Source organism: Pimephales promelas, chromosome 21 (assembly GCF_988280905.1).
Source record: "Pimephales promelas chromosome 21, fPimPro1.hap1.1, whole genome shotgun sequence".
Lineage (NCBI taxonomy): Eukaryota > Metazoa > Chordata > Actinopteri > Cypriniformes > Leuciscidae > Pimephales > Pimephales promelas.
The window spans coordinates 19,085,020-19,105,521 of NC_142789.1; the positions used below are offsets into that span (position 1 = coordinate 19,085,020).

Consider the following 20,502-nt stretch of genomic DNA (forward strand, 5'->3'; position numbering starts at 1 on the left):
AATCCATTCCTCCAGCCCTACATGCAATTCTTGTGGTTTTAAAAGTGAAATCTGTCTTAAAAGGTCTTAAACAGTGTAGAAATAAGGCAGTTTTTTGATATGAGGTTTTGGTGGTCAAACTTTATTCATTACACACAAGAAATTAAAAACATACCAGCCAGTTTTATTTAATTCGATAATGAAACCATTGTAATTTTTGACACACTGAAGCCATTACACATTAGAGCTATTAAGACAATGACAGCTTTTAACATTTGGTACACCTCACCGGTCTTTGTTTTTTCTTTTCTTCCATCGATTGTTTATACTGCACGTTTTACAACTTAATTTCATGACATTGGCTTATTACCAATGCATCGATGACCACAGAGTTAGCTTCTTTGTGCAAAGCTGTTGTTTTGTGCAAAATGTCAGAACTGGATTTAGCAATTTCCATGGTTTATAATGAGAATAAAGCAGAGCCATAATAAAACAAAATTGGAGGAAAAAAGGTTTAGGGACACATGCACCACCTTAATAAGGCTGTTTTTTTTTTTTGTTGTTGTTTTGTTTTTGTTTTCGTTGTTTTGTTTTTGTCTACAACACAGATCTTGCATGTGCAGGGGTGATTTATGGAAACAGAGCACTGTTATTTTACCCAACCACCACACTTCACACGCCAAACCTCTGTGGATGTGCCAAAATTATTGGAATCCTCCTTGCATTGATTAACGTTTCGTAACATCCAATCTCTTTATATCGTATGTGAAAAAAACACTATTAAAGTTTTGATTATGTGACAATCCCAATTTTGTTTAGTAAAAAAAAGGTTTGGTTTTGGATCTTATCTTGGAATAACAACATGATGTGCCTGCAGCTGAATCATGAAGTGGACAGAACATCCAATTTTAGTCGGATGTGAGCAATGCAATGGCTTTTCTTTGCTGCACTGCCACTAAAGATATGAACTTCAATATGAACTGTATTTCTTCCAATCCCTACACAGAACCACACAAGTGGTGTGTTTATAAATGTCTGTAGCAAATCTTCTATTACACAAAGTTTGTAACATAGTGTAACTCTATTTATAGACATGCATGTTAAGTTCATTGAACTAAAACCCTTGCTGCTGAATTTGAAGCAGTTGCACAAAAGGCTCACTTTGTGCAGCACCTAAAAAAATTGCCCCAACGCAAAACTAATTTTGTAATAAATTCAATTCGAATGTGAACTCAAAATAGAAGAGTTTCTAGGAACCTGAAGGTCTCTTCTAATTATTTAACTATTTAAACATCTGTGTCTTATCAGAATAGGGTGACTTTTAAAGTCCATTGGGTTCCTTTGAGGGTTTGTGTTTATCAGATATCCACACATGTAGTTACGGTTGTTTAGGCTATCGCATAAAAAATGTTTTGGCCTTAAAATGAGAAGAATGATATTGAATTTGTGCTCTTGGCATTGGGTCATTGATACCACGAAGTGGTGGGACAGTGTCAGTGCAAGCTGATGTGATTTTTTCTTAGAAAAAAAAAATGGTTCATTGGGGTTCTATGGGTTCTTTACTCAACTCCAAAGAACCTTTTATGCCAAAAAATGTTCTATAATGACAAGAAAGAACCCTTTTGGCACAAAGGTTCTTTATAGGCTATTTTTCATTCATATATTACATTTTGTAGTTGTAATTAAATTATTGTTTATTAAACTGTTGTAGTAACTTAAAGGTGGATACATTTTCAAAAAAAAAAAAAAAAACAACAACAAAAAACCTCGTAAACACGTCCTTCAGCTGTGCGCAGTTGGCAGCGCGTTCATGTGTTTTGGGGGCGTGGCTTTGTAAAGATCCCAGACGAGAGGGGGTGGGAGTGAATGAAATAATGAGCTGTGTTTATTGCAGCACTGAGAGGACTACAGACACTCGGTTTGTATACTTTCTTTTTCAGAGTACTTACCGGAAAGGACATAACAAATCATAATGAATGAACCCAAAAGGTTCCATATAGAACCTTTTTCCTGGTTACAAAGAATTGAACCCTTAAAAAGGGTTCTCTGTATACACTGTAAAAATGAATATGCTTTATCTAATCAATAGAACTGTGGCAACAGATTACAAACAATATTATTAAATAAATGTGACAAATTAGAATTGAGTAATAATGAATCAAATTATTCCTTAAAAGTTAACCATTTAAAATGAGTAAAATTTACACCAAAAAAAAATAACAAAAATATCTCAACTAACAGACAGACGTCAAAGATTAATTAAGAACTCTTTATTTTATGTTGCCAACATTGAAGACACCTGATTTTAACAAGCAGAATCACTGAAGGAGAAAACCATAATTTTAAAACAAACCTAAAACAAACACCGATCACAACAATGGTGACTTCAACTTGTGTTTTTTTGTTTTGGTTGTTGTAAGTTTTACTCATTTTAAATGGTTAACCTTTAAGGAATTAATTTGATTAATTATTACTCAATTCTAATTTGTTAAATTTATTTAATAATATTGCTTATCTGTTGCCACATTTTTTTTTGATTTTTTTTTTTTTGATTAGATAAACCATATTCATTTTTACAGTGTCAAACCTTTAAGGTGTTCCAAATACATAGCACTGATGGAAACTTTTAAGCTTTTAAGAACATTTTCTACTAAGATTGACATTTTGATGTGTGGCATATCAAATATTAAACCTGTAAATATCAATTATTAAAAAAATGCTTCAAAGGTGTGGTGGTATTGGGAAATATGACCGTTAAACTTAAAAATTGTCCTCATAACATTGTTCAAGAAAGATGCACTCCTGGAGAATCGTGAGATTTTTATGGTCTCCCACAGGCCTTAAATGAAAAACGATGCTTGACGGTGGAAAAGCAAGTGTCAATAGTAAAGAAAGGGGCATGTTTGTTATTAGGTTACAGCATTTGAAGCCTGCACATTCAAATGAGTTATTTATTACTGTTCACAGATGCATGTCTGGTTCCTTCCTGTCAGGATGTGGTGTTTTATGATCTGAAAAATTCACTAAAAAGTGTGGCTGAAAATTCACTGGAAAACTCCCATCTCTTATGCTTAGATAACCATGTTTAAAATGGTATGTTTTTGTTGTGAAAATATGAAGTTTTGTAAGTTTTGCGCAATCCTTTTTTTATAGAATATTAAAAGGACTATTAAATGGTAACATAAAACCTCTGTCATGATTTACTCACCCTCAAGCCAAACCAATTTCTTCTGTGAAACACAAAAGTAGATTTTTTAGGCTATTTCTTAGTCCATAAAATCAAATGTCAAGCCAAGCAGTGTTACTTTTGACCCCATTTTTTTTTATTGTATGAACAAAAACTACTGAAACATTCTTGTCACACAGATTTGAGGGTGAGTAAATGATCAAAATTTTAATTTCTGGGTGCGTGAGTGATTAGTTTAAGACATTTTTTTTTTTTTTACCAAAGACAATCGTATCTTTTACTTAGACCTATCTGTCTTAATAAAGACAATCTTGGAGTAATTCACAGCAGACTCGTCGCTAGCATCGCTGCTAACACTTTTAGTGCCGTCATCACAGCTCGCTTGGCCTTTACTGTTGATTGTCTTCTGTTGTTGGGACTCTTTAACATTCACATAGTCTATATCCATTTTTTTATTACGAAAGGCCCCTGGTGCAGGTGAAGCACTCTCTGCAACATTTATGTAGTCAGAAGTCTTAGAACGGTCTTGAAGGCTTGCATACCGCTGAGAGAGATCAGCCAGCTGACACCCAAACAAAAACAAAATCCCATATCAAACAAAAATGTTAATAAAGAATTGCAACACCATTACAATGGCACGTGTTGCATCTGGAATATAATGGATGGTATTTCGAGAAGGATGATTTCCAAATGACTTACCGAGCCTTCGGGGGTCCCAGAACTAGTAGAGGATGAGTTATCTCCACCTAATTGACAAGGCCAAAGTTTAGCGTGAAAGCCTCAGTGGACGAACGGTAAGACAAATTGTAAAACGTGTTTTTACCATCGCATGAAGGAGAGGAAATACTTAATGCATTATTCTGACTGAAAGCGGTTGATTCTCCCGTGTCGCTGGCTATGTGGATAGTGTCTCTTCTAAAGCCTGAGTTGAAACAAAAATCACACACATAGGCTACTAGGCTAAAAAAAAAAAAGCTTCATCTTTTGAATAAATCCTTGTTATTGTTATTTTCATGCATATTTTCAATAAATAAGCAGTACTGTAATGCACTCACCACTTTGCATCGAGATGAATACTTTAAAGAGAAGAATCAGGAGAATGACAACCAAGAAAACGAGGAAGCAGATGATGCCGTACAATAACGGATGAAGAACAACACTAAAACAATGCATAAATAAATGTTGATAACTGGAATCATCACAAGATTAAGTTGTGTAGTTACACAATTACAATATTTTCAAGTCATTTAGGTGATTTGTATGCCATCAACATGCCACTTCTCACAGAATATACTGCTCAAAGGATAAAAGTATAAAATAATGTGTTGCATAGAAAATCTACCAATAAAGTTTGTTATGTTTGCAGAATTACCAAACTCTGTCTTCTGTGCTTGAATTGTTAGCTGGAGCTGTGCGATAATAAAACAAACCGAGACAGGTTATCAACTAGGCAATGTGTGCTGATTTTGTATTACTCTATATTCAGTTTCAGATTTGTTAAAAAGTTACAAATTGCATATCACAGATTCATTCCAACATAATTTACATCAATATATTGCATATTTAATGACTCAAAATCATTCTCTAGCACATAAGAAATATTTGGTATCTTTTTTTTTTACCTTTCCAGATGATATATTTGTACACGTTTGTGCTTGTCGTTAAATCATTTACACACACACACACACACACACAAGTTTTACTTGATCACAACTTTAAGATCTTAAACAAGTTGGGTTAACTGTTTAAATAACAACTGTATTATAGTGATACATATGGTATATAATTAAAAGAGTTTCTATTAATTTAATAATAATTTTCTATTCTGCACACTGTGCATTTTCTTTAAGAATTTTACTGTTGTTATCTTACTTTATTGTTATTATTGATATTATATAATTTTATATTAAGCTAGATACCCTACATGGTTTTAAAAATAATCAGCCTATTGAGCATTATTAAAAAATATATCTGAAAAATAAAAATAAAGTTTGTGCACGTGTCTTACCTGCCAGCTCATTGAAGAGAAACATGTAGAGTGTAAAAATGGACACAGGGTGTATGATCCACATCATGACTTCAGACACTCGCAATAATTATTTAGTTTTTCAGACACTCGCACTAATTCTTTAATATTTGTTTCAAAGTGCTGATCAAGTTCCCTCTCAAAAGCACAACCACGGAAACGCTCAGTGATTACCATCTAGAGTCAGTGGAAAGTTGTGGTTGAGCGTCACCAGTTTTAAATAAGGTGAGAAATTGAAGATACAGTACCAAAATATCTTGCTCATTGAAAGAGATGCTTTGAATGTTAAAATTTGTACTTGAAAATAAAAAAAATACAATTTTACAGATTTTTTTTCTAATTTTATTATTATTGATATACAATCAGCTCACATACAGGTCGACATTTAAGTCCAGTCTTTAAATGATCGAATTTTGTGCCATTTTGCCGATAGTTTAGTTTAATTAGTGAGCAGTTGACTTTGGTTTAGTGCAACAGTTTACATACAGAAATTATCAGAGAACTTTAACAACTTCCAGATTTTGCTTGATGTGGCAACATAAAATATTATCACAATTTATTTGTATAAAAAAAAAAAAAAAACACGTTAGGTTTTTGAGTGTGTGAAAAAGAAAGTACACATAGTATACACACACAAAAGGGGTGCAACCTAATGCATTGAACCTAGTTTACGATTCAGTCATTTTAAATAGCATTTTTACCATTTATTTTAAATGTCACCAAATAAAGTCCCTTTATTCAGGTTGTTTGATAATTGTTTAATTACTAGTAAAATGGAGCCTCTAAGTTATCATTACAACTCTTTATAGTGAAGATTATGAACTATCCCACTAATCCCAGACAGCAATAGTGTTGGCCCAGAGCCATGTGGAATCAACGTGTACCAGATGTGTGGGCCTGGATCTGGGCTGACACTATGTTGCTGTCTTAGATGTTCAGTTCACATATTAATCCATTAGTACATTCAATCACATACCGATGATTAAAGGGTCACAAAGAACACTAGAACAATATACAGTACAACTGAAAAAAAGGGTCTACTGGACCTCACTTTACATGAATCTTCTGTTTAAATCCGGCAAGCATGTTCTGTTCTCTCTTCCCATAGCGGAGACCAAAGGAATTGAGGTTGTAGTATGCAACAGGCTGCCTTCTTTTTGTGTAAGGCTTTTCTGGAGACAACCACCACGTGCTCCGCTGAGGATCTGCACCCATGGAGAAGTGCATTGAGAGCTTGGGAGAAGGAGATCCAGCTGTGGGACGAGGATCAGTTCTCCTGAGAACCCGGAGTGATGCTTCTTCAGGAGTTTCATCTAGAGATAGGTCTTTCATTCAGACAAGTGAAACTCTGCTTTACAGTATTTACATGTCCAATACAGGCTTTTCCACAAAACTATAAACATAACATTTGTTACGACAATAGTAAATGTTGTAAAACTTGTACAATGATGACTATTTTCTTTTCAGTTGCATTGTCATTTGTCAGCCCATTCTCATCCCCAAGGCGTCACATTGCTGACGCCGTGGGAAGCATTTTGACCATGCGTCAATATCTGACGCTTTAGGCACCCTTTAGCGTCAGTTAGATGACTCCATAGGATCGCGTCATATATAAAGGGTGCCTAAAGAGTCGAATATTGAAGCATGGTCAAAAGGTGACGCCTTGGGGTGAGAATGCATTGCATTTGTTGCCTTAAGACTGTTAACACATTTTAATATGTGCTATATTTTTATATATATTTGAAGAGTTCAGATGCAAAAGCCTCTAAATGCCATTTGAAATTTTCTTCTTTAATGATGATTTTTATCAAATTTGTATATTTAAGTTCAGTAATTTCACTTAAATAACAATTAATAGGTAATTATCATTGCCATTTAAGTGAAATCAGTGAACTTAAATATACAAGCTTGATAAAAATGATCATTCTAGAAGAAAATTTCAAATGGCACTTAGAGGCTTTTGCATCTGAACTCTTCATTTATTAGAAGATAATTCCAGTTAACACAGCATTAAACTTACCTTTTAAGTATTGAAAATGCTCTGAAGAAGAGTATGTGTCTTGAATCGCCACTGACATCATCAAAATGAGCATCATAAGTAGCATCATTTTGAATGCGTTTTGAACCAAAGTTAGTTTCTGTAAGAAAGAAATGTAATTAGAAACCGGTACAAATGGTTGTTTTCTGAATCATGGGTATTTATAAGAAGACTCATTTAGGAGATCACACGTTTCAGTGACATTCATCTGCATACTCGTGAGCTCAGACACACACACATTGTCAAAACCACATAATTCAGTATGAAAAGCTTTTTACCTTACTGGAAAAAAGTCCCATCATTGTATTGCCATTCTTGTGCATACATAATGCATTGTAGAGTTTACAAGGACCATGCACACAGCACATGCACACACACACACTTCAAAGAGAATTTAAGTTATCAAAAGCATCAGAAATCAGCCTTTCACCCCACTCCTATTCTGTTTATTGATGTAAATGAATAAAAAAAGTAATACAATAATATCAACTAATCCGATATTTTGTGAGCAAAATGCTGCTAAGCAAAAAAGAAAAAATGAAAATTATTCTTCAAAACCGAATATGTCAAAAAAAAAAAATATGTCAAATGCGTATATAAATGTAAAACTGTCAATCAAACCATCGAGACTTCAAATGGACCATCACACAGAATGTATAAATGTGTGCTTCCACACCCTAAAGACTTCAAATGGACCATCACACAGAAATGTGTGCTTACACACGTACACTAACATGTAACTCAATGCAAACATGAACATTTCACGGCAGTGGGAGAATAAAGTAAATGGCTTACCTTTACACCTGCTGGTATGGAGGTTGTGTTTGGTCCAGCCAATGTTCAGACACAATTTATCTTTTTCATACAACATCACCTACGTCATAGCCTCCCCGGTGGGTGGGAGACCTGCATAAGCTTCCCCTCTTTCCCTCTGATCTGGTCTTTGCCCCAGGGTGGGTCCACCACCCATCCATTTCACCGGAACATTCCAGAACCACAAAGCCTTTATATATTTGAACTCGATATCATTTGATTTTCTATTTGAGGGTAGTTCATTGAAGTTGTGGCCAGCAGACAGATGGAATAGAAATGAGATGATTGGAAAAGCACTCCTTTAAAATATATATATATATATATTCATAACTTGTAGCGTTGAAAAGCTTTTCACCAGCCATTTTATTTTTGCTTGTGTTCATCTCAAGAGTAAAATGTAAAAAGTACAGATCAACGTATGTCTTGCGCTCATCAAACCCTGATATTGCAGCATATATATATATATTTTTTTTTAAATGGAAAAAGATATGTTTTGAACAAAAAAATAACATTCTTAAGTTATTATACTGTTATTACATGTTGTTATAAAAAATGACTCACACAATCCATCATATCCCTTAGTTATATCTATATACTATATTTAAAAAAAACTAAAATTTGAACAGTGCACTGCAGCAGCACATCCAGATGTCCAACATCTGCCCTCACACCATTGAGGAACTGCTTCCAGATAACTTGTTTAAAATCTTAAAGGGAGCAAAGAAACAATGAGGAATGTTTAGTCAACCCTGAATGTTTAATTGTATTGTAAAAAAAGAAATACTTTGGTTGTGGTGGTTTTGATCCAACTATTGTTCCATACCGTATTTAAAAAGGGAACGTTCAAGACTGTTGAGAGAAATCCAAAAGCCATTGGGAAGAATGACCTACAAACAATGCAGATGTGTGTTATTTGTCAGTTTAGGACAGAAACGATCCAAGAATGAAGCCAAATTCAAGCAGGAAAATAGTGTGTATTTAGTAAAAATATAAAAAGGTTTCAAAATGAGATTAAGCTAAATGCATCTTGGTTGTTTTAAATTAAGAATATCTTAACCAAATGAGGCGGCTGCCCCGCACACATGGACAGGACGTGATTCAACTGTTTACTCACTTAAATAGAAGCACAAAGCCATAGGTTTCCACTAGCATGCCAATACGAGGCCATCTTAGTAGAACTAAAGCCACGCCTCCTAGAAAGAAGGCGGAGCTTCTGAGCTTCTCTCTCTGGAAAAAGAAGTAGACGGTCCTCCTCAAGCCAATGATGAAGGCCAGACCAGACAGAAACAAAATCTGTTACAAGAGAAGGAAAAACAAATAAATAAACTTATGTATGTATGTGCACTGATTTTTTTTTACGCGTTTGAAAGGAACATTTAAGGTTGCACTAATTACAATTCATACTTTGCACGTGACATCAAAAGTACTGGCTGGCGGGCAAGAACACGGTTCTCCAGCAACGAAACCCAGTAAACTAATCAAGGATCTTGTCAGGACGTCGCCAGTTTTTATACAAAAGTTGTTATTTCGAGGTGTAAATGACACGCCAGATAGTTGTTGTGCGGTTGAACTATCATTCCAACACTCAAGGTAATTTCATCATTTGTTTGAATACAATGGGTGTGTGATCATGTAATTAATCGTGTCTTTAAAGGAGTAGTTCACTTTAAAAAAAAAAAAAAAAAAAAAACTTTTGCTGATAATTTACTCACCCCCATGTCATCCAAGATGTCCATGTCTTTCTTTCTTTAGTCGAAAAGAAATTAAGGTTTTTGATGAAAACATTCCAGGATTTTCTCCATATAATGAACTTAAATGGGAACCAAACAGTTCAAGGTCCAAATGAGAGTTTTTGTGCAGCTTCAAAGGGGCTTTAAACAAATTCAGACGATGAATAAGGGTCTTATAGTGAAATGATAGGTCATTTAAAAAATAAATAAAAAAGTTTAAGTTTTATAAGCACAAATGCTCGCCTTGCTCTGTTTTGTGATGAGCGTTCGTGACTCTCCTGTTCAAACTCGTTCATCAAAATGAACAAATCTTTTTTTTCGAGTCATGACTCGAAGGATCCTAGATAAGACCTTTATTCATCGTTGAAAATACCCGTTTGTTGCCCGCCAGGCATCCATGGTAGTCACGTGACTGCAAAGTATGAATAGCTACAGTAAAAACTGTACAATTATGAAACGTGACAATTTAAATAACTGTTGTCTATTTTATTATTAAATGATAAATGATCATCAGCATATTAAAATGATCCTTAAGAAATCATTTTAATATGCTGACTTCTGATTATCAATGTTCAAAAAAAATTGTGCAGCTCAATATTTTAGTTTGAAATATAGCTTTTATTTGTAATACAAGTTGGATTTAAAGTTTGTATGGAATAGATTAGCAAAATAGCTTCATGTTTGCTAAAAGTGACCTGTGGCTGGTCAGATGTCCAATTTTTAGAACTACCCCTTTAAAAACATTCCCCATGACCAAAGATCTAGTGTGTGTCATATCTAAACAGCTCAGGCTTTTGCACTTACATTACCAAACGCCAACAGGACCGAGTCAAAGTACAGCAATATTCCAAACAGCACAAAGAATATGCCGAATCCTGACAGACCCACACCGATTTCTAGAATCCAATTAGAACAGATTGTTTAGCTATATTTTTTAGTTAGTAATCAAGCAATTATTACTGTAGTCATTTAAAAGGGAGAACATGTTGTCATTCTACAAGTCAGAATGAATATACAACTGTCTTTGAGTTCAGCTGTAACTGCGGTTCTTTTATATTCAGTGAAAGAAAGACACTCACTCTGAAACGCAGTGATTGTGATCATAGTTTCCCCTCTGTTGTCTTTCTTGGCTTAGATGTCCCAGTTTTGGTCCTTGGTTCTTACTGATTTGAATGTTTCCCATAAATACTTGACTTTGAACCCTACCGTAGGGTGAACATTAACCAAACGTATTAGAATAATGATCCCTTTATCTCTTTTACACTTTATCACAGTCCATTCACTCATGCATATGTCCACTCAACCTCTGCCCTTTATTTCCTTACCTGACATCCCACAAATGAATTAATCTTAAACGTGACCGCTGACGCTGCCAAATCAATACTGTTGAGGCCAGTCTATTTCGTTGTGGATTATTCCATTTCCAACTGCCAAAACAAGACTAAAGGTGATGATCCACAGGGCATCTTTTTGAGCAGTGTTGTTGGGCAATCTTGCAGAGCAATTGTTGCTTGGCTACTTTCCATTGAAAATGGGCAAGAAATTTCCAACTGGATAATTTAGATTGGTCGTGGGCCCTGTGTCTCATCTGGTTGCCCGTTGACGGCATCACTATCCAGCAACATTTCTCAAAATGTTGGCCTTTGTATTGTATTTTTTGTTCACATGGCTGGCGTATTTTTCCAATTATTTTCAATGGGAGTGCTATTAATATAAATTGCAGCAACTTTCTAACTCTAGAAATATTTGCATGTTTGTGAAAGTATGAATGAAGAAAATGTAATGTTTAAAGGACGTCGCCAGTTTTTACACAAAAGTTGGTGTTTCAAAGTGTAAATGACACGCCAGATAGTTGTTGTGCGATTGGTTGCACTAACCAGATGAGATAAGCAACCTTCACAGTATAGAGGGTTTTCACCGACGTCACATTCTGGGCGGTAACCGAATGAGCGGCCATTTTGGAGGCATTCGGATGTAAACAACAGCATGGACTGCACTGTTTATGTACTACTGAACACATTGTTACACAGAAAAACCTCTGGTAGGTGTGAAATCATATAAGGACTTATCAAGTAGGAGAGAGCGCAATATTTTGACAAACTAAAGTTAATATGTGGTAAAGGTCCAAACAAGCTAGCTTTTCTAGCCCGTACTGCAATTCTTCCTTCTTTTTCTTATTCCGACATAGGCGGATTGTTCCATGTTTAAGGTTCAAAAAGTGATCCAAACAAATGATGAGTTTTAATAACAAATGAAGGTTTTAAATACATTCGCTTTATTGCATGGGGGTACTTCTAAAGCAAGCACATGAAGTATTAATTTGTTTGATTTGCATAGCTCAAGCAGTCTTGTTTTATTTCCCTTAAAATAGCAGTAAATATGAAGACATACAGTGTTTTGATTTAAAAATATTTACACAGAACAATGTGCTTATTTTGAATGAGATATTCCCACTTTATACGCTACATATTTTATCAAATATTAGAGATATCTGCTTTGACTGTCCTACTGCGACTTTTGACCATTTTGTCCAATTACATACAAAATAACACTTAAACAAGGCCTTCAAAAGGATGCTGTAAAGGTTCGGACAATAAATTAAAAATATATCAGCCTTAATTCCCCATTATATATCAGCTCAAAACTCTCTTTAATCATTTTATAAATGTAACCAATCAAACCCTTATTTATACATCATAGAAAAATATGCAATGCATTGTTGTCGTTTTTTTTCTTTCTGAAAAATAATAAAAATAGATCTATGTCTTCCCCTTCAGGGCTGTTTTTGCTTAAAAGTGATGAGTAATCTACTTCTCTGAAACTTGACTTTCATTTCCAGATCTCATACTGTGTTTTTAGCTTGATTCAGTTTTTTTTTCTTTTTTGGATAAAGAAGAAAATCCATGACTTTACCCGAGGGGAGAAATATATATTTTTTTCAAACCATTTTTCATCAAATAGCTCATACAAGCGAAGGCCAATGTTTAGTCAAGAGTTAGACCTAAGACAGACTGATTTCATGTAAAAAAAAAAAAAAAAAAAAAGACAGACAGACAAGCACAAAGCACAGTATGGGCTAACAACTTGCATGGCAATTCAGAGGTTTCGATATGGTGAAAGATCGAAAGTACAAAACAGGAGATTTATATTGTTTGGCAAATTGTTCTTTACTTTACGATACATTATAATCAAACTGCTTGATTACAGAGGTAATTACCAGTGATAGAAAAATAATCCAAAATATTGTTCCATTTAATTCCATGTCAATCTATATATTTACACAAAAAAACTGTGCCACAGCAGAAAAAGAAAGCCAGATGAATCTCTAAATGGCACACTGATCCAACAAATAAGGGCTTTGATATTCTGTTGGGGCAACAGGTTCCATAATTTAACGTCAGTACTGTATATACAGGCTGTAATGCAAGTTGCTGGCCCCGCATGAACACGCATCGTTTCAACAAGCAGACTTACAACTCTAAGGACACTTCCAAAGTTTGGGCTTCTCTTCTCATTAATCTAACACACACACACACACACACACACACACACACACACACACTCACAAGTATTTAGGTACCATTATTTGGTAACAACTGTCCTAGCAGTAAAAGCACTATGATGAGTCCACATGGCTTTGATGCAAAGATTAGAGTAATAGTCATATCAATATATATGCTTTCTTTATAGATACACAAGGCCTGACAATGGTTTTTGAGAGACTGCAATGTTGACGGAAAGAGGGTTCTCAAACCCTGTAGTGAATTGTGGGAAAGAAGGAGGCCAGGAGGAGTCACAGTGAGTCTGGCCTAAAACTTGTCGGAGGGGAAGTGCCCAATGCAAAGTCTTCTTTGAATCGACAACATCCATTGGATCAAAAACAACAACGGATTCGTCCACGGCCTGCCATTGTTCCAAGTTCCGATCAAGGCTAGTGTTTTGAATTAACACAAATAATTATCATACCAGCGGTTCCAAATCTCTCTCATAATGACTTGCTGATAAACTGAGCTTTGACAACTTTGCTATAGTCCTTGGTCTGTTTTTTTACAACTTCCTCAAGCATGGCTATTTTCCTCTGGTCGCATCTCGTCCTCCGTCGCGCTCTTTCCCGTCACGAACGTGCTTGTGTCTGCAGAATCTGCCCTGAGCAGCTGTAGCATGAATTTGCTGTGTGTACTCCAATCACTTCATGTGACCGAGAGCAGATATGAATCTGTAAACATCGTCCACTTCCTGGCTAGTTAGTAGCTTTTTGTAATATGACTGCCATCCTCCCAAACCAAGTCAAATCAGTTGATTAATTCAATAACGTAGTTCTGCCGTGGGTATTCAGAGTGCGCAGAGATGTGGAGGCGGATAACCTCGTGAACAGCCCTCCGCAGACATCCAAACATTGAAATATTTCTCAGCTTGGTATTGTGTAAGTAATCAAAAGAAATACAATGTTTGACGAAGGCAAAACATATGTTCTTGGTGTTCAGTGGGGTTTTTCCATCTTTGTCTGCTGGACACTCAGAAGGGCTCATCGTCAAATTTGACAGCTGCAAGAGCTTGAGCTGGGAAAATGTGAGATGCGGGAGAGAAAAAGAGAAGAGGAGAATAAATGTATTGTCAGAAACTGTCATATATCTTCAGTTCAAAGAACTTCAGCTGAACGTTTTCAAACACAGAAATTATAAGGCCAAATACACACACACACACACACATTCGGAAGTATGTGAATGGATCTATCTACATTTACACGGATGATTCACCAAAAATGGAAATTCTGTCATCAATTACTCATTGGTCCAAACCAGTATGATTTAGGGTACGTTCACACTCTCAGTCCAAATCCGATTATTTTGTCCATCCAATTGGAAACAAATCTAAAATAATTGATTGTCCACATTGTGTATCGCAACTGATCCGATTTATGTATCCTGTTGTGCTCTTTCGTTTGTGTGGTTGTGTTTGGGCCAAAAACAACATGGATGGGTTTGCAATCCAGACTGGACTATTGCCATGAGGCTGTTGCTGAAAAACGAGGCTGGTATGCGTGGCGTTTTAAAAAATATTAATGCGTGGCTTTATTCTGTGCTATCACCGCTGGTTTCAAAACATGTCTCTTTTCATTTTCTACTCGTCCGACTCTTTGCGACAACAGCATGTTGGCATGTTTCCTATAGCAACGTCTGACATTTACAGTGTATGTGGTGTGAGAAACTCACATAAACCACACGAAATCCAATCAGAGCAGCTGCACTGAAACAGATTTCGAGAAATGCGATTTGAATAGGATTTCAAACCACATGTAGCCTGGGAAAACCCAGACAACTTCCAGCAAATTTAGATTTGCTCTGAAAGTTAGTCTGGCAAAGAGCTCATTCAAACCCATTTCCAGTCCGCAGAAATTGCGGCATCAATCAGATACGTTGGGGCGGGCTTTACACGATGATGACAGCACTGGGATTTTGAAGCAGATATTGTAGCCTACATTACAAAGATGGATGCCGCCGTCAAACATCACTCGCTCGAATCAGCCATCGCGTTTGTTTAAGCGATTTAAACGTTTCCTTTTTGTTAAAAACCGAGCAAAGAACAACACTCTGAGATGTTTCTCCGCCGGCCGCCGCTCTGCAAACGTCATCTCCTTCATCGCTCTGATTGGTTTTAGGTCTACCCACGACGTCCGCTGGTGACGCCCCTCTGGAAATTATTTGTCTATGATGCTTTGCCAGAACATATCTCAGTTACAACTGAGAATGGTCTGGTTTTAAACAGGCTAAACCACATGTAAATGTAGCTCGAAACGGATTTGTAAAAATCGCATTTCATCTGATTATTTTTGCCAGAATTCAATTAGACATGCACAAAAAAAAAAAAAAGGATTTGGAATGGAGTCTGAATGAGGCTTTACTTTCTTCTGTAGAACACAAAAGATATATGATATAACTGTTTTTTCTATACAATAAAAGAGTCCAAAATAATACTAAACCTCATTGGCTTTCATCATACAGACAAGTTTGTGTTACACCAAAGAAAGTCAATGAGAATTTTCAGTTTTTGGTAAGAAAATACTTATTTGTCAAAATGTATCAAACAATTTAAAATTCAGCACAAGTATGTGCTGCCACTAGGGGAACATTAGGGTACACGAGCGTACTCTTCTTATACGGACATTTTTTCATGTCATTTATCGTAATGCCGGAGAAACCATTTGAAAAAAATGAGTCAGTCTTACATGCAACCTCATCCAATGCTGTCTACACATGGCCACACAGTGTAGGTTTGGGGGGAAAAAATGCATATTGACGATGTATAGCAACTGCAAAAATGACAAATTATATCATTGGTTCTCAGCCTTTTTGACTCTAAGGTTGTCCACAACAATCTCTGAAGGCCCCATGACTTTTCCAGCTTTTCGTGATTAAGGATACTAAAAATTTCTACCCGATGAAATATTTTAGAGCTTGTCTTAACTAGAAAAATGTATAATGTATTGTATTCATTACAAAAATGCCCATGTGACTTATAAGATTTTATTAATGTATTTGAAAAAATGGACACTAATGGACCCTTGGTTGAGAACCACTGAGTTAAATTAAACACATTAAACACTGTTTATGGCAGGGCCTATCTAGTTAAAATTGACATATGTTTGTGTTTATAGATAGCTACTTGAATAATAAGGTCTGGGTTTTTGAGCTCTGAGGTTTGCTACCATCAGAGAAATCAAGTTAAATACATTCAAAGGGACTTATGCAATGCATCTGGTTAAACATTCGCATCTGCGTTCGCACACTTGTGTTGAGTATGTTTCTGGCCTAGCAGTTAATAAAATTTCACAACAGTTGAAGCCAAAACAACAGCATCTGGTTTCCATGTGGTTATAGAAGGTAAAAATGCTCCCAATGAAACTTTGCGAAAAACAGTCCACTGTAGATCATATAATCGACACGGTACAAATGTGCAATTTCAAACACCAAGGCCTTTCAAAATTCTTGTCATATGGCTTTTATCATCACTGGCTAATTTCATGAGCTGATTGCAGCTTTTAGGTTTACTGTTCGTCTGTTTACTCTTGCTGTCAAAACTTGGTGACAAAAGTGATTGAAAGCCAGTCCACACAATTGCAGGATGTGTTAGTGGAGTAGCTGGAATCTTTCCATAAATCCTGGAATAAATATGCAGTTAATCAAAACAGCATGGTGTAAACACACCAATATTCTAAGCATTTATATTTCTAGCTCTACTGCAAGTAAAATAAAGCAAAGACAGAAATGAGTAGAACCCAGGAAGAGAGCTTGTGTAAGGAACTGGCAGTGAAAGGAAAGGGCGGGGATTGTTGTGCAGTGGGCGGGACTCACCTTCACACACTCATGATGTGGGAGGAGTCAGAGTAGTCAGCAGAAGGGGGAGGGACCAGGCTGGTTGGGGAGGCAGGGGGACTGGGGACGCACTGGGCTGCAATGCAGTGGAATCATGGGGGAAAAAATATCAAAAGGAATGTATGCCATGAAGCAACTGAAAAAGGATTTGTGGGACATAGAGGTGACCATATACTGTCCTCTCATGGAGCCACAACACAGAAGGTAAAATGAATACATGCTAATTGTATTTCTGACTTAATGACAATATGGAATAAAATGAAAACAATATGGAATATAAAGAAAGAAAGCTATTGCATGGACGTCCTAAAATTAGCATGAATTTGTGAATTTCGTCTGCTTTTAAAAATCTTAATCTAGCAATTGAGATCAAAGGCATGTTAAAAATGAATAGAAATTATGTTCGTCCTCTCTGCCTTTGTCAATTCATATGTGTTCTGATGTTTAACAATTTAGTAAAGGTTACAAACCTGAATATATTCATAGTCATTAAACTCTAGAGCAGTTTCCCAGTGAATCGAAATGGAATTAGACAGCGTCCTTCAGTACAGAGGTCACAGATCTAGATGTTATCTAAAAGCTTCATTAATATATTGCAAATGCAGATTGTGATAATAAAAATAAATCACATTATAAATCTAATTGTTCTAAAAATAGCTATAATTAAAGTGCAACCTCAGCACTGAAGTGTGGTGAAAGTGTGCATTGAGGAGCATGTGACATTAGAAGGGCATGAGGGTCAGACAGTGATCAGACATTAGGGGTCACAGTTCGCCAGGCTCCTCAGGGCGGCAGGCTTCCTCACCGGAGAGCAGCCGGCTACGGCGGGACGCCTCGGCGGCCAGCGCGCAGGAAATCTCGATGCGTTTTTCCTGCTCATGAAGCTGCTGCTCCGGGTTACTGGATCCCTCCACTGGCCCGTCCAAAACTGGCACCACGTTTTGCAGGCTGGAGCAAAGACAGATCATCCATTCATATACAATAAGGAATGTATATTTCAAGTTTTCCGAAGAGGAAATACTATCATGATTTACTCAATGTTGTTCCAAACCTATTACCAGTTACATTTTCCAAAGAACATAAAAGTAAAAAAAAAAAAAATTGTACTTGTATTTTCACAGCTTGACCTCATTTAAAAAAAAAAAAAATTGACAGTCCCGTGTTGTTTGGCAAGTGCTGCGTATGGTTTATGGCATTAAAACAAATGGGTTTGAGACAGAACAAAAACAAAACGAAGGTTACTGGGTGTGTAGTGGATTAGGACATGATGTGCATCATACTTTGATTTGGCAATCAGTGTCTTGATTCTTTCAACTTTCTTCTGTTTTTCCCGCTGCTCTTCTGGGCTGAGCGGTGTACTGGGCTCGATGTCCACATATCGTTCAGGGATCAGGACTTTATTTGGCATTGACAACTGCAGAAACAATGACACAATAGTACTTGCATATTCTTTACATCAGTCATTTAAGAAGATCTCCGGCGCAAAATGAACCTTTGGTCTAATAAAACATTGGTACCACCGTTCTCTGAGATTTGAGATTTGTCGAGACTGTTTTCCAAAGATGGCTCCATCCTGTATACACGAAGTGGACTGTCTTTATAAAATATCTTCTTATTAAACGGTCTCAATGCTTCATTTTACATGTAGGGACCCTCATTATGTTACTGTGTTAGTGTGGGGCTATTTTGAGCCTTGTTAGGGGTATTTACTAGCAATTTCTTTTTACATGCCCCCATTTACTAGCTTTATACGCTAAACAGTTCTTAGAGATAAAACTCTTTACATTCAACTATCATGAAAACAAATCTCAGAGAACGGTCGACTAGGTACCAATGTGTTATTAAACCAAAGGTTCATTTTGCGCCGGAGTTCTCCTTTAATAAACAACTGTAAAATTCCTGAATTATGTAAAAAATCAGTGCTGCTATGTGTCCTCTAGTCTAACCTCTTTGTTGATATCCAGGTCATAGTGTTCAGGCTCCACGTGTCGTCGCAGGCGAGCAATTTCTTGCCTAGGTGACTCCACACCACCTCCCCTCACGGCTGCCTCGAGATCCTTGATATCCACCTCATCAGCTGTTACTCTCCTCCGCACCTGGATAACAGGAACAACAAGTGGCTCAATGCTCAGCATGACTTAAAGTACATTGCAAAAAGGATCTATTGTTTTCATATCTTGAATTTGTTTTATTTGTCTTACACCAGTGGCAAATCATTTCATGTTTTAAGCATATACTTTATGGAACCAATTATCATTATATATGCAATATATCAATTTACTTAATTTACTTCACTCTTAAAAATAAAGGTTCTTTATTGGCATCTTTCCATTGCACAAAATGTTCTTAGCGCAAAGTTTCTTTAGGGTTTTAAAATGGTCTTCACACTAAGACAAAAAAAAAAATGGTTCTTTTAACAACTGTTCACTGAATGGTTCTTTGGGGAACCAAAAATGGACTGCCATTGCTACTTTTGGAACCTATTTTTAAGTGTATGGTAAAGTCATTTTACTTCAATTTGTGAAGTGCCTAAAGTAACACGATTCAATATGTAATAAATCTGACCCTTATAAAAAGTGAGGGTAAGAATTCAACTCAAAAGCATGAGCCACTGGTAACCAGCTAGCCTTGCATTAACTCATGATATGTTTAAGAGTATGATGCTAACCACTCTGTAGTTAGTTGAGGTTCTGAAGCCATCGATGTGCTGGTTGCTGGAGAGGTTGAGGCTGCGCCTCTTGTCTCTGACGGAGCTGCTCTGATTTCTTCGTATCCTCTCGTTCTGTTCCTCCACGCTCATTTTCGACTTCACTTCTGCTGGGAACACCGCACTCTTTGGCCTCTCCTGGGACACAAATCAAACACCATTATAGGCTGTATTTATAAAAGCCACATAGTCCCATTCATTCTGAACCTAAACATATAATTTGTATCTGTAACCAATTTATGTGTTAAAACTAATGGGACCTGCTATATTTTATAGTTCATTACACTTTATCATAAAATGTATATCTATTGTTGAGGAACTTTTACATTGAACATAAACAATTTACAGATTTAACCTACCCTGGAAATGTGACCGTTGGACACCTTCCCATTTCTCCGTTGGACGGCATCAGAGTTGTTTTTTTCATCTGAAGGCGACTTAGTCCTAGGTGGAACAATTCCAACTGCGAGGAAAAAGTCAGTTATACACTATATTTTTGACAGGTGCCATTGTGAGGCAATAACATTGTGTTGGTTCCTAGGTTGAGTTGGCCATTCTATAAGCATTTTGGAATTCATCCTAGAATTTGGGGATTTTAGAATTTAGCTTTGCAATACAAGATGTATATTTTAAATATATATTTTTTGTT

General features: G+C 36.3%; 4 protein-coding genes across 20 annotated transcripts in view; all 4 read right to left on the reverse strand.

Moving 5' to 3' along the window:
* Window positions 1-3,431: 3,431 nt before the first annotated feature.
* Window positions 3,432-5,525, reverse strand: LOC120495472 (uncharacterized). The gene is made up of 6 exons (XM_039695079.2): window positions 5,175-5,525; window positions 4,539-4,575; window positions 4,222-4,325; window positions 3,990-4,088; window positions 3,866-3,912; window positions 3,432-3,728 (listed from the first exon to the last, which is right to left on the reverse strand). Exons 1-6 carry the CDS (start codon window positions 5,239-5,241, stop codon window positions 3,444-3,446), a joined length of 639 nt encoding a protein of 212 aa, XP_039551013.2. The 5' UTR covers window positions 5,242-5,525; the 3' UTR covers window positions 3,432-3,443.
* An 88-nt stretch (window positions 5,526-5,613) lies between these two features.
* Window positions 5,614-8,254, reverse strand: kiss1 (KiSS-1 metastasis suppressor). Its single transcript, XM_039695081.2, has 2 exons — window positions 7,213-8,254; window positions 5,614-6,505 (listed from the first exon to the last, which is right to left on the reverse strand). The coding sequence occupies exons 1-2, from the start codon at window positions 7,298-7,300 to the stop codon at window positions 6,240-6,242; spliced, it is 354 nt and encodes a 117-aa protein (XP_039551015.2). The 5' UTR covers window positions 7,301-8,254; the 3' UTR covers window positions 5,614-6,239.
* Window positions 8,255-8,387: 133 nt separating this feature from the next.
* golt1a (golgi transport 1A) lies at window positions 8,388-10,966 on the reverse strand. Its single transcript, XM_039695080.2, has 5 exons — window positions 10,853-10,966; window positions 10,578-10,669; window positions 9,158-9,336; window positions 8,867-8,930; window positions 8,388-8,750 (listed from the first exon to the last, which is right to left on the reverse strand). Exons 1-5 carry the CDS (start codon window positions 10,875-10,877, stop codon window positions 8,709-8,711), a joined length of 402 nt encoding a protein of 133 aa, XP_039551014.2. The 5' UTR covers window positions 10,878-10,966; the 3' UTR covers window positions 8,388-8,708.
* A 1,059-nt stretch (window positions 10,967-12,025) lies between these two features.
* plekha6 (pleckstrin homology domain containing A6) overlaps window positions 12,026-20,502 on the reverse strand; it is a 94,284-nt gene continuing 85,807 nt past the window's right edge. For all 17 annotated transcript variants that reach the window (XM_089125119.1, XM_089125120.1, XM_089125118.1 and 14 more), the window contains 7 exons: window positions 20,213-20,316; window positions 19,815-19,991; window positions 19,093-19,242; window positions 18,427-18,560; window positions 17,952-18,094; window positions 17,126-17,222; window positions 12,026-14,332 (listed from right to left, as the gene is read on the reverse strand). In XM_089125119.1, the coding sequence (XP_088981245.1) occupies window positions 17,128-17,222; window positions 17,952-18,094; window positions 18,427-18,560; window positions 19,093-19,242; window positions 19,815-19,991; window positions 20,213-20,316 (803 nt within the window). In that variant the 3' untranslated portion in view covers window positions 12,026-14,332; window positions 17,126-17,127. The remainder of the gene's footprint in view (window positions 14,333-17,125; window positions 17,223-17,951; window positions 18,095-18,426; window positions 18,561-19,092; window positions 19,243-19,814; window positions 19,992-20,212; window positions 20,317-20,502) is intronic.